The 13,162-nt window shown below is 36.1% G+C and overlaps 1 protein-coding gene across 1 annotated transcript in view; it reads left to right on the top strand.

Annotated features, from left to right (window-relative positions):
• Window positions 1-13,162, top strand: part of SOS2 (SOS Ras/Rho guanine nucleotide exchange factor 2) — a 113,059-nt gene that overhangs the window by 64,979 nt on the left and 34,918 nt on the right. The window contains 4 exon segments of the mRNA XM_034937515.3: window positions 4,867-4,994; window positions 6,400-7,055; window positions 7,842-7,923; window positions 9,372-9,494. Of these exon segments, the coding sequence (XP_034793406.2) occupies window positions 4,867-4,994; window positions 6,400-7,055; window positions 7,842-7,923; window positions 9,372-9,494 (989 nt within the window).

The raw sequence follows: 13,162 nt of genomic DNA, 5'->3' as shown, positions 1-13,162 counted from the left end.
AAGGTGGATTGCTGGAGCCCAGGAATTTGAGACCAGCCTGGGCAACATGGCCAAACCCCATCTCTACAAAAAATTCAAAAGTTAGCTGGGTGTGGTGGCAATGCCTGTAGTCCAAGCTACTCGGGGGTTGGGGGGTTAAGGCAGGAGGATCGCTTGAACCCGGGACATCGAGGATGCAGTGAGCCGAGATCGTGCCACTGCATTCCAGCCTAGTTGACAAAGTGAGACTTTATCTCAAAGAAAAAGAAAAGATATTACCCATTAATAAACAATCACTTTAATTTTAAGCATATATAGCAAGGGTATCTTTTCTCTTTGACCTCTTTTCCAGAGTACACTCATTTCATTTTATTTCTTAAACTCAGTAGTTATCCAGTTTGTTTTCAACATAGAAAGAATCCCTTTCAACTCAGTGGTCATCAGATTTAGACACAGACCAGTGTTTTGCGTAGCTGTGTCTGGTGTCATGGTAGAGCCACGGGGTATTAGTGTAGCAAAAAAGCAGAGACTTTGGGGTCAGAGCTCCTGGGTTTGGATATAAACTCTCCTATTTATATTGGGCAAATTACTTAATTTCTCTGTGCCTCATTTCCTTCATCTGTAACATATGATTATAGTACCTCGTGTTACAGAGTTGTAATAAAAATTAAATAAGCTAATGCATAAAACAGCGTGCACAGAGCAGAGCTCAAAAAACATTCATTATTGGTCTAAATACTTAACAAAATCATACAGTAGTCATTTATTCCAGTTACTTCTGACAACCACCTACTGGATACCTACCACATGCAGGTAAACTGAAAAGGAATAAAACATGTCCCTAGGCATTAAGATGTTCACAATTTAGTGAAGAAAATAGATGTCAAACAAATTACAATATTGTAAGAGCCTAATAGAGGTAGTACTATGAGATCAATGAAGCAGGAGTTACTAGCTCTGCTTAGGGAAGGCAGAAAAAAATTCCTATTGATTTTTCCTTTGTTCAGTGAAGTAAAAAAAAAATACATAATGGTTTTGGATATTCGTCCTACTGAGAGAGAGAACAGTGTGTGCGCGCGTGTGTGTGTCCTTATTTATTTGCGGGAGTCATGAAAGACAAATGCTTAGGAACTCTCCAGAATAAAAGAGACAATAGAAACATGATAATTTAGTGCTTCACTGACCAGTTCCTGTTTTGGGGGAAAATATTACCTTAAAGGATGTTATTAAAACAGTTGGCAAAATTGGAATATACACTATAGATTAGATTACGCAGTAGATTACTCGGTGTTAAATTTCCTGAAGTTGATCACTATACTGTGATTCTGTAAAAGAAAATCCTTGTTGTAAGATGAGCTATGAGAAATATTAAAGGAGTAAAGGAGAATGATACTATTTGAGAGTAATTTGTGATACATTTGACTTTTCCTTATATTCCAAAAACTACCACAAAACCATTCAGCCGTAGTCCCCCTTCCTCTGGAAGGAACTGAGTGGATAGTATCACAACTACTAAAAAAACGATCTGCACACACTGGCACACAGAATGATGAAGCATGTGACAAAATGTTAAAAATTGGTGATTCAGAGTATTACAGGAGTTATTTGTGTTACTTTTACAACTTTTCTATAAATTTGATATTTCAAAAGAAAAAATTTAAGAGGGAAAAGGCATAATCAGAAGGCATCTTCAAGAGGAAGCATTTCAACTGTATCCTAGTGGCTAAATTCACCGGGTGGATAAGGAGGTCAGAGACTGTTGTGTAGAAAGCGAATGGGGGCATGAAAGTACATTACTTGTTTGCACATAGTTCAAACAATTTTTCTTTTCTTTTTCTTTCTTTCTTTTTTTTTTTTTTTTTTGGAGACAGAATCTCGCCTTATCACCCAGGCTGGAGTGCAGTGGTGCTATCTTGGCTTACTGCAATCTCCACCTCCTAGATTCAAGTGATTCTCATGCCTCAGCCTCCCGAGTAGCTGGGATTACAGGCATGCACCACCACATCCAGCTAATTTTTTTTTGTATTTTTTATTTTTATTTTCATTTTTTTGTGGGGGACAGAGTCTCTCTCTGTCACCCAGACTGGAGTGTAATGGCACAATCTCAGCTCACTGTATTCTCTACCTCCCATGCTTAGGTCATCCTCTCACCTCAGCCTCCCAAATAGCTGGGACTACATGTGCACATCACCACGCCCGGCTAATTTTTGTATTTTTTGTAGAGACAGGGTTTCTCCATGTGGTCAGGCTGGTCTTGAACTCCTGAGCTCAAGTGATCTGCCCGCCTTGGCCTCCCAGTATGTTGGGATTACAAGTGTGAGCCACCTTGCCTGGCCCAGTAATTTCTGTGTAAGATGTTTGGAACACATTCTTTTAAGTATCTGTAGAATATTAGTTGGATATTCATTAATATGATGTTTATCAAATCTCACTGCTGAAAATTCAAGAAATATTTAGCAAATTATCGGATTATTATGCCAAACAGAGCCGTTGTTTAATATACTTCCATTACCAGGAAATCCCACTCTAAATATCCTCAATTTTGTTCTCCTTTACAGCTTATAATTATTACATGGTTATTTAAAAATGACACGTGGAAGAGTTTGAGCAGCCTTAAGACCAAGTAGACAATGAAAATCATACCTTTTTGGTGGGATATCACTACTGGTGATAATTTAGATATTTGGATAAACAAAAACAAGAATAAAACAGTTCTAATTAAGCGTTTGATATCATCAACATTCATATTTATTAAAGAAATATTTTAGAGTGGAGCTGAGAAGACTTTCTGTAAGAAATCTTTAAAGCAGCAAAATAAGTGATTTTGCCAGTAACTTTCACCTGTAGAAGTCGGAATAACCAAGCACAGATCCTTTTTCAAACTTTCTATGATATTTTGACTTTGCTTCCATCCTTTCTATTGCTTAGTCTAGAGATTAAGGTATTACTTCTAATGATAGTCATTTACATTATTTATGTTGCTAATCTCTTGATGACAAGACCTCTACATGTGTCTTGAAATAAAATCAAATGGCTCTGTGCTTCATATAGAGACTAATTTCTAAGACATAAATAAAAGCTAATGGACAAAGTTGTCAAACAATAACCAGTTCTTTGCTGAGGAAAGGGAACTATTGCTGAATGCTTTTGAGATTGCTCTTGGAATATAAGGAAAATTTTAATTTATCACAAAATCTCTAATAAGTTAGTTTAAGATTGCAAAATAGATTTAAGTTTTTAAAAATTTTCTGAAGTGATCATAATTCCCCATATCCTTGCATAAATATATATTTATAAATACATAATATATATAATATCTATATGATGTTCCACTTTGAACTCTTCTTTCAAAAGATTAAAACAGTTTGAGGGCAGCCTGGGCAGCATAGTGAGACCCCATCTCTACAGAAAAATTAAAAAAAAAAAATTAGCCAAGCATGGTGGCACACATCTGTAGTTCTAGCTACTTGGGAGGCTGAGATGGAAGGATCACTTGAGTCCAGGAGGTTGAGGCAAGGCTGCAGTGAGCCATGATCACCTCACTGTACTCCAGTTTGGGTGACAGAGTGAGACCCTGTCTCAAAAAAAAAAAAAAAAAATTCAAAACATTGGAGCACAATACAATACAATCTGAATTATTTATTATAAGTAAATTTGCTTTCTTTCTGAGAGTGAAATACAAGAGAACATTTTGGGGCAAATGAAATAGAACCAGAGTTTTAGGGATTAATAAGTCAGTTTCTAAATCTTCTAAAGGTTGAGATAGAATTAATTTTCATGGTTTCTTGACATTTCATATTGTAAAAAATAGCAGTGGAATCCTTTGAGAGATGCTGTTTACGGAAAAGTTTATGATAGATTGAAGTGTTAAAAGTTAGTACACTTGATTATGTTATATAACAAAGATTTGTAAACTTGAAATTGCTAAAACAAAGTAATCATTAGAGAATATGAAATAGTTTATAGTTACTTATTTTCTCTATTCATAGTTGCTAATGAATAAAAGTAAGTTGTAAGCTTCATGCTTTAGATGTTTTAAACTTTTTAAATATGTTTGGAAAATATGGCCTGGCACAGTGGCTCACACTTGTAATTTCAACACTTTGGGAGGCAGAGATGGGAGGATAGCTTGAGTCCAGGAGTTTGGGACCAGCCTAGTGAGACCCTATCTCTACAAAAAGTAAAAATAAAAAAATTAGCTGGATGTGGTGGCATGCAACTGTGGTCCCAGCTACTTGGGAAGCCTTATGCCCAGGAGATCGAGGCTGCAGTTAGCCCTGCCACTGTATTCCACCCTTGGTGATGGAGTGAGTAAGACCCTGTCTCAAAAAAATAAAAAATAAAAATAAAATGTCCGAATGGTTTTTACAGTTGCTTTTTTTTTCCTGATTACTATGCTCATGTTAGTTTATATCTGTATTGTGTTTATGTTTATAGAAAGAAGGTTGGGCCAGGCCTGGTGGCTCATACCTGTAATCCCAGCACTTTGGGAGGCAGAGGCAGAAGGATAGCTTGAGCAGGTGTTCAAGACCAGCCTGGGAGACATAGCGAGACCCTGTCTCTACAGAAATTTTAAAAATTAGCTGGGTGTGGTGGCATTCGCCTGTGGTCTCAGCTACTTGAGAGGCTGAGAGTGGAGGATCATTAGAACCCAGGAGCTCAAGGCCACAGTGAGTGAGATCCTGTTTCAAAAAAAAAAAAAAAAAAGAAAGAAAGAGGGTTGGTTTGAGAGGTCAGTAGGTATATATAAAATTATAGCTGTTTTTATTAAGTATATATAAAATTAACTTAGAGTTGATAATATTTGTTGCTGCTTTCTCTATTACTAGAAAGTTGGGGGAAGAATCAAACAATGCAGTTTTGATTTTTCTTTCTGTTTTTTCTTAGCAATTGAAAGCATGTAGTGAAGAACAAGAAGACAGAGAATGTTTGAACCAAGCTATTACTGCTCTCATGAATCTCCAAGGTAGCATGGACCGAATTTACAAGCAGTATTCACCTAGACGTCGACCTGGGTAATTCCAAAGTGTTGAAAATGTGAATGCCTCTGCTTACTTTGCTGTCTCTGATGCCTGGTTTTCAAAGAAGTGTGATTTATTGTGATAGTTACATTATTGAAAGTTGTGCTTGTCATACTTTTATATACTTTTATGTTGGTCTTTTACTCTCTTTTTTCCTTTTCCTTTCCTTTTTTTTTTTTTTTTTTTGAGAAAGAGTCTCTCTTGCCCAGGCTGGAGTGCAGTGGTGTAATCTCAGCTCACTGCAACCTGCAACCTTAGCCTCCTGCGTTCCAGTGATTCTCCTGCCTTCGCCTCCCAAGTAACTGGGACTACAGGAGCCCACCACCATGCCCAGCTAATTTTTGTATTTTTAGTAGAGACGGGGTTTTACCACGTCGGCCAGACTGGTCTCAAACTCCTGACCTCAGCCTCCCAAAGTGCTCGGATTACAGGTGTGAGCCACTGCGCCCAGCCTTTTTTTCTTTTTTTTGAGAGACAGGGTCTCACTCTGTTGCCCAGGCTGGAGTGCAGTGATGTGATCTCAGCTCACAGCAGCCTCAACCTCCTGGGCTCAAGCAGTCCTCCTGCCTCAACCCTCTGGAGTAGCTGGGACTCGAGTAGCTGGGTGGCACATGCCAACATACCTGCCTAATTTTTGTATTTTTTGTTGAAATAGGGTTTTGCTATGTTGCCCAGGCTGGTCTTGAACTCCGGGGCTCAGGTGATCTGCCTGCTTTGGCCTCCCAGAGCGTTGAGATTGCAGGTCTGAGCCACTGCACCTGGCCAACCCAGCCTAGTCTTAAGATTAGCATTGTTGGCTGGGCGCGGTGGCTCACGCCTATAATCCCAGCACTTCGGGAGTCCAAGGTGGGCAGATCGCCTGAGGTCAGGAGTTTGAGACCAGCCTGGCCAACATGGTGAAACCCCATTTCTACTAAAAATACAAAAATTAGCTGGGCGTGGTGGCAGGCACCTGTAATCCCAGCTACTCAGGAGGCTGAGGCAGGAGAATCACTTAAACCTGGGAGGGGGAGGTTGCCGTGAGCCAAGATCGTGCCATTGCATTCCAGCCTGGGGGACAAGAGCGAGACTTTGTCTCCAAAAAAAAAAAAAAAAAAAAAAAGATTAGCATTGTTATATTATTAGGATAGACTTAATAAATGTTTAAAAATATAATCTATGAAAGAAATTTAGGATTTTTTGTAATTTTAGTTCTTATAGAGCCGGTAGTACTTCTCTTTCATAGTAATGAAATTGAGGGCTGTATTATTTAGTGGCAAAGTTAGAACTAAATGCTGTGCGTAAAAGCTACTGTTTGGTTATTTAATATTTTACTCACTTGATTTGAGATGGTTTATGCTTGAAACCATTTGGGTTGCTAGCTATTGAATAAGCTATATTGTTTGTTTGTTTTTTCTAGAGATCCTGTTTGCCCTTTTTATAGTCACCAATTAAGAAGCAAACACCTGGCTATCAAAAAAATGAATGAAATTCAGAAAAATATTGATGGATGGGAAGGCAAAGATATTGGACAGTGTTGTAATGAATTCATTATGGAGGGACCATTGACAAGAATCGGTGCCAAACATGAACGGCATATTTTTCTGTTTGATGGCTTAATGATCAGTTGTAAACCTAATCATGGCCAGACTCGGCTTCCAGGTTACAGTAGTGCAGAATACAGGTTAAAAGAAAAATTTGTCATGAGGAAAATACAAATTTGTGATAAAGAAGATACTTGTGAGTACAAGCATGCATTTGAATTAGTATCCAAAGATGAGAACAGCATAATATTTGCTGCTAAGTCTGCTGAAGAAAAAAACAACTGGATGGCAGCCCTTATTTCTCTTCATTATCGTAGTACTCTAGATCGAATGTTAGATTCAGTATTATTGAAAGAAGAAAATGAGCAACCACTGAGATTACCAAGTCCTGAAGTATATCGTTTTGTAGTAAAAGACTCTGAGGAAAACATTGTTTTTGAAGACAACTTGCAAAGTAGAAGTGGCATCCCCATTATTAAAGGAGGAACTGTAGTGAAATTAATTGAAAGGTTAACATATCATATGTATGCAGGTATGTGAAACTCATTACAACTGCTGACCTAGGGCCTGGGATCCAAAAGCTTTTTAAGGATGCTCAAAAATATTTGAGGCTTGGGGAAAAAAATGGATTGCCTCCAAAATATAAAAATACTGCAAAAACAAAAGGAATAAATAAGAGAAGGAATTAAAGGTCTAAAAATGTAATATTGTTAACTTCATTAATTATTGAATAAATATTCATAAAATATGCATATTCATGAATTTTTTTCTTTTTGAGACAGAGTCTTGCTCTGTTGCCCAGGCTGGAGTGCAGTGGCGCTATCGCTGCTCACTGCAAGCTCCGCCTCCTGGGTTCACGCCATTCTCCTGCCTCAGCCTCCCGAGTAGCTGGGACTATAGGCGCCCGCAACCATGCCTGGCTAATTTTTTTTTTCTGTATTTTTAGTAGAGATGGGGTTTCACCGTGTTAGCCAGGATGGTTTCGATCTCCTGACCTCGTGATCCGCCCACCTCGGCCTCCCAAAGTGCTAAGATTATAGGCGTGAGCCACCGCACCCAGCCATATTCATGAATTTCAAATTTGAAAACAATCCTCGCTTATTAAGGATATACCATAGTATATTCTCTATGTCAGTATTTCTCTATGTATGGCAGGGATACCATGGTATCCTGCCAGTACCATGATTGTTAGGAAAAGCCACAATCTGAGGAGCCAAAGTAAAAAGAAAAAGGGAGGAAGGCCTCCAAATATGGTACTTTGAGTTAATTAAACTGAATACATTAAACATGAAACCTATTTTATGCTCTGCCTTTTCAGATCCCAATTTTGTTCGTACTTTTCTTACCACGTATCGTTCATTTTGTAAACCACAGGAATTGCTGAGCTTACTGATTGAACGGTAAGAAAAATGTGTATTTCAGTTATATTGACATTTTGTGAAAAATTAACTGTATTTTGTAAAGTGCCTAGTACCTAATAAATACTCAAGTTAATTATTGAACATATTTTATTTGGCATTAAATTGACAGTATTACTATTCTCTTCAAATGGAGTACTCCCTAAAATCTGTTTATAACACAGATCTTTTCAGCTCTTAGAAATATTTCAAGTGGTAATCAGAAAGACTAATTTAGAGGATGAAAGCACTATATTTTAATGAATATTGTTCTGTGTAATAAAATAATACTTTCTTAAAAGAGACTTTTCTACTTACCACTATTTTTTTTTTTTTTTGGACCGTAGACTACTTTGCCAAATACTTTCCACTTTTAAAACAAACTTGTTATGAAAACTTTCAAAACATATACAAGAGCAGATACAAGAATATAATAAACCCATTTATTCATCAACCACCTTCAGTAATTATCAACTCATTGTTTCCTCTGTTTCCCTACAAATTTAAACACCCCACCCCATGATTATTTTGAAGTAGATCCTAGACAACATAATTCATCTATAAATATTTTTCTATGTATCTCTAGAAAATACAGGGTCATTTTTAATAATCAGATATCATTATTAAACCTAAAAAATCAGCAATTCCTTTATTATGATTAACTTTTAAAAATTAGTGTTGGGTTGAATTTGTTTTACCTAGTATTATAGTGGCATTTTAAATGTTTTATAGTTTAAAATGTAGAATCTGGACTCCAAAATGATTTTTAGTTTTACGTTTTAAAACTTACTAAAACTTATTATTATACCAAAGCTTATTAACTGTATTATCAAGATATAATTCTAGATCTCTATCACTATGTTGTTTTATCAAACTAAATTTACCAGACTGAGTCAGTGTAATGTGCTATGAAGATCTACTTAGTTGTTTCCATGTCCAGAATAAGGAAAGCACACATGTTAGACTTATAGTTTAGCTGTATTTCCTATGTTTGAGCAAGGTTTTTTATCTTTATCTTATCCACTTAGGTAAATTATTTAAATATTGTTAAATATTCGGTTTTGGCCCTCTCTTTGAATTTGTACTCATTTAAATAAATTTATTAGCCTACTTTCATTTTAATAATATAAATATTAAAGACATTGTTAGATAAGCAATTTCTGTCATGTTCTTTAAATTCCTTATGAATTCTTTCCTTGGGTCTTTTCCCTGGACCTTTTCTGTATTATCAGTGCTAAAAGACAAAACTTTAGTTTTTATAAAAGTAAGAATACAAAACGTCAGTTTTGTATAGCCAAAGGACAGTTTTTTGTAGTATATCATACCTCAAGGGAAGTTTAACAGTAATCCACTTTTCGTGGAAGTGGTAGGAAAGAAGGTTGCTTGCTGTTTTCCTCCTTGTATTTTCATTATGTATGAACGGATTTTTCTCCTTTTGCTTTTCTTCTTAGGTTTGAAATTCCAGAGCCAGAACCTACTGATGCAGACAAATTGGCAATAGAGAAAGGCGAGCAGCCAATCAGTGCAGACCTTAAAAGATTTCGCAAGGAATATGTCCAACCAGTACAACTTAGGTTTGGCTTGAATATTTTATATATATATATATATATATATACACATATATATATACACACACACACACACATATTTTATGTGTCAGTTTTCGATATATAGTTAACACAAAAGCTCTCAGCTTTTAATTCAAATATAGGGAATATTTTTAACTTCACAGCAGTTAAGTTAAACTAAAAGAGTTCTTTCTCAGTGAAGCTATTCTTAAATACCCTGAAGAAATTCAAATATTTAAATATCCTATGTTTGCATCACATATCTCTGGCATGTGATATGTTATGCTTACATATCAGGATACCTATTTTTTATTGTAAGTAAAAATTATAAAATTTCATGTGAGCTTGCCTGCTGTCAACCTTTTTTCACACTTTTTTCCTTCATTTCTCTTTGCGATCATACAGTAATCCTGGCTTTTTTTACAATTTATAATATTTGTGGAAGTTCTAGCCCTTTTCCCACTTATCTCTCACAAAATATATAGACATTTGTTACTTTAATTGCAATAATTTCTAAAAATGTGTTTGATTATAGAAGCTTCCAGTTAATAAATACTACTGTGTGCCAGGGATTACCCTAAATGCTTTATCTTTTTTATCTCATTCTTACAACATGATTACTATTCCTACTTTATATATAAGGAAATGAAACCTAGCAAGATGAAGTAATTTGAGCTAAGTTATGTAAAGGGAGTGGCAGGACAAGATTCAGACTCATGTCTGACTTTCTTTGCGTGTGTGTGTGTGTGTGTGTGTGTGTGTGTGTGTGTGTGTACGTACGTACCACTAAGCATTGAAAATTGGAAGCGCCTTCGATTAGCCCTCTTTACAGTCCAAGTAACGTGTGTGTGTGTGTGTGTGTGTGTGTGTGTGTACGTACCACTAAGCATTGAAAATTGGAAGCGCCTTCGATTAGCCCTCTTTACAGTCCAAGTAACCAAAGTATTATCTTCCCCCTTCCATTGGAAACCAAGTTATCTTATTAATTATATGTAATCTAAATTTTTTTTCTCTCTAAATTTCAAGTTTCCTTGATTACTGTTGACCAATAAATTGTAATTTTGGAACTGAGTATATTAGTTATTTATTTCCCAGGATAATTGCCACAAACAAATGCAGTTTTAGAAGAATGATAGTGCTCCCAGCTATATGTCTTTCACCAAAACTTTTAACGTCATTCTTTGTATAAGAAGATGAGATTATTTATGTATCAGCAATAAATAAGTAATTCTTTTCTACTAGCTGTGATGCATTTGTACTTATCTACAATCACATTAAATCCCTTGATATGACACATACATTTATGAGGTTGCTATTGGGTGGGGTAGGGGGTGGGAGTATAATCTTCGATTCTCAGTCATATAAGCTCTTTATGTATTTCTAAGCATTTGCTGTGTTCTCAGTCCTGTACTTATAACTATGCTAAGTACAAAAATAACATAGACTGTCATGATATTATGGCTTTATTGGGGACTTTACTGGGGGAAAAAGACACATGAAACAGTTATATATTGTTCTACTTGGAGTGCTTAAGTGACTTAGAAAAATACATCCCTATACAATTTCAGGAATAGCAAAGATTAGGCCAGAGTAATTAGGGAAGGCATCTTGGAGAAGGTGAAATCTGAGACTGCCCCTAAAGGATGTATAGGCTTTAGATGGGTAGAAAGGTGACTGTAGGTATTCAGGGTCATGAGAAATAGTATGAACAAAGACAAGAAGGCAGAAATGAGAATGGTGTGCTGAGGACACAGATAAGGACATTGACCTGAGAGGAATGTAGGCATTATATTGCAAGTAGTAGATGAGATTACCTATATGGAATTGGATGGAGTGGAAAACTGTGAAATCCAAGCCAAGTTATTAAACCTGTTATATAAATATTGAAAGATTTCTAGTAAAATGGGTGGTAGTAATTTTTCTAACATTTTATTATGAAAAATTTTAACATACAGCAAAACTGAGAATTTTACAATGAACACCCATAAACCCACCACCTAGATATGTATTCATCTATTCATATCTATTCATTTATGTGTTCATTTATCATTCATCTATCAGTTCATTTTTTTGTATGAATTTTGAAGTACACTCCTTAAATACTTCAACTTGTATGTCATTAACAGTTCAGTGTTTGTTTTTCTTTTGTTCTAAAATGTGCATATAATTAAATACATTTTTTTCTTGCTGCCACTGAAGACAGAAAATACACACATCTTAAGTGTACTTTTGTTGAGTTTTAACAAATACATGTATCTCCATAATCCAAACGCCTTTCAAGATATCAAATGTTACTACACCCCAGAAAGTTCCCTTATGTTCCTTCTCATCAGTTTTTGTTCCCACTGCCCAAGGCAGTGTTCCAATTTCTCCCTCCATAGATTAGTTTTACCTGTTTTAGAGTCTTAATAAATGCATTCTTAAAAACTCAATTTTGTGTCTTCTTTCACTCAACATGCTTTTGAATTTGTATCAATGGTTTATTTTATTGCGAGGTTTGTTTTATTATATGAATATACCAGTTTATTCATTTTTCCCATTGAAAGATACATGGGCTTTTTCTCGTTTTTTATTATTATGAATAAAGCCGCTATGAACTTTATCTTACCTGTCTTACTGTGAATATTTTTCACTTTTCTTGGGTAACCAACTCAGAGTGGAGTGGCTGGGTCAGAAGGTATGTGTATGTTTAGTTTTGAAAGAAACTGCCAAAACTTCCCAAACATTCTCACCAACAATGTTCTAGTTGCTTCATATTCTCACCAGTGTTTAGTAATGTCAGTCTTTGTGCCTTAGCCATACTGCTGGATGTAGTGGTATTTCATTCATACTTATTTTGTGGAGAATCTGTTCAAATCCTCTAATTTTTATTGAGATACTTGTCTCTTTATTACTGAGTTGTAGGAGTAAATTGGGTAGGACTGAATGCCAGTCCTTTGTCAGATAAACATTTTGCAAATATTTTCTCTCCATGGCTTGCCTACTAGTTTCCTTCCTTCCCTTTCCTTTTCCCTTCTTCCTCTTCCATTTCCCTCCTCTTCCCTCTCCCCTTGTCTTTCCTTTCCTTTCCATTTGCATAGTTGATTAAATCTCTCTTTGCAAGGTTATAGGTAATCATTTTTGTGATACTGTAAAACAAAACAGTTCTATTTTTGTCTTTTGAAATGAAATAAGAGACTGTAGTATATGTGTAGATTACATAGAAATTTGATGATAGGCTGGGTGCAGCGGCTCACGCCTATAATCCCAGCACTTTGGGAGGCTGAGGTGGGCGGATCACCTGAGATCAGGAGTTCGAGACCAGCCTGGCCAACATGGTAAAACGTTGTCTCTACTAAAAGTACAAAAATTAGCCCAGCATGGTGGCGGGCGCCTATAATCCCAGCTACTTGGGAGGCTGAGGTAGGAGAATCACTTGAACCTGGGAGTTGGAGGTTGTAGTGAGCTGAGATCGCACCATTGCACTCCAGTCTGGGCAACAAGAGCAAAATTCCTTCTCAAAAAAAGAAAGAAATTTGATGATAGCACTTGCATTTAGAACCAGATACAGTACATCTTAGTTGGTTTTCCATTTTAAGTGAAAAAGTACCAAAATTTAAATCTTAAAAATGCTTTTTATGAACTTAAAATAGCTTTTGTAATATAGAGCATAAGTTTTCTACATATGAATAAAG

This window comes from Pan paniscus, chromosome 15 (assembly GCF_029289425.2).
Source record: "Pan paniscus chromosome 15, NHGRI_mPanPan1-v2.0_pri, whole genome shotgun sequence".
NCBI classification, from domain to species: Eukaryota; Metazoa; Chordata; class Mammalia; order Primates; family Hominidae; genus Pan; species Pan paniscus.
This window is presented reverse-complemented; position numbering and strand designations above follow the sequence as displayed.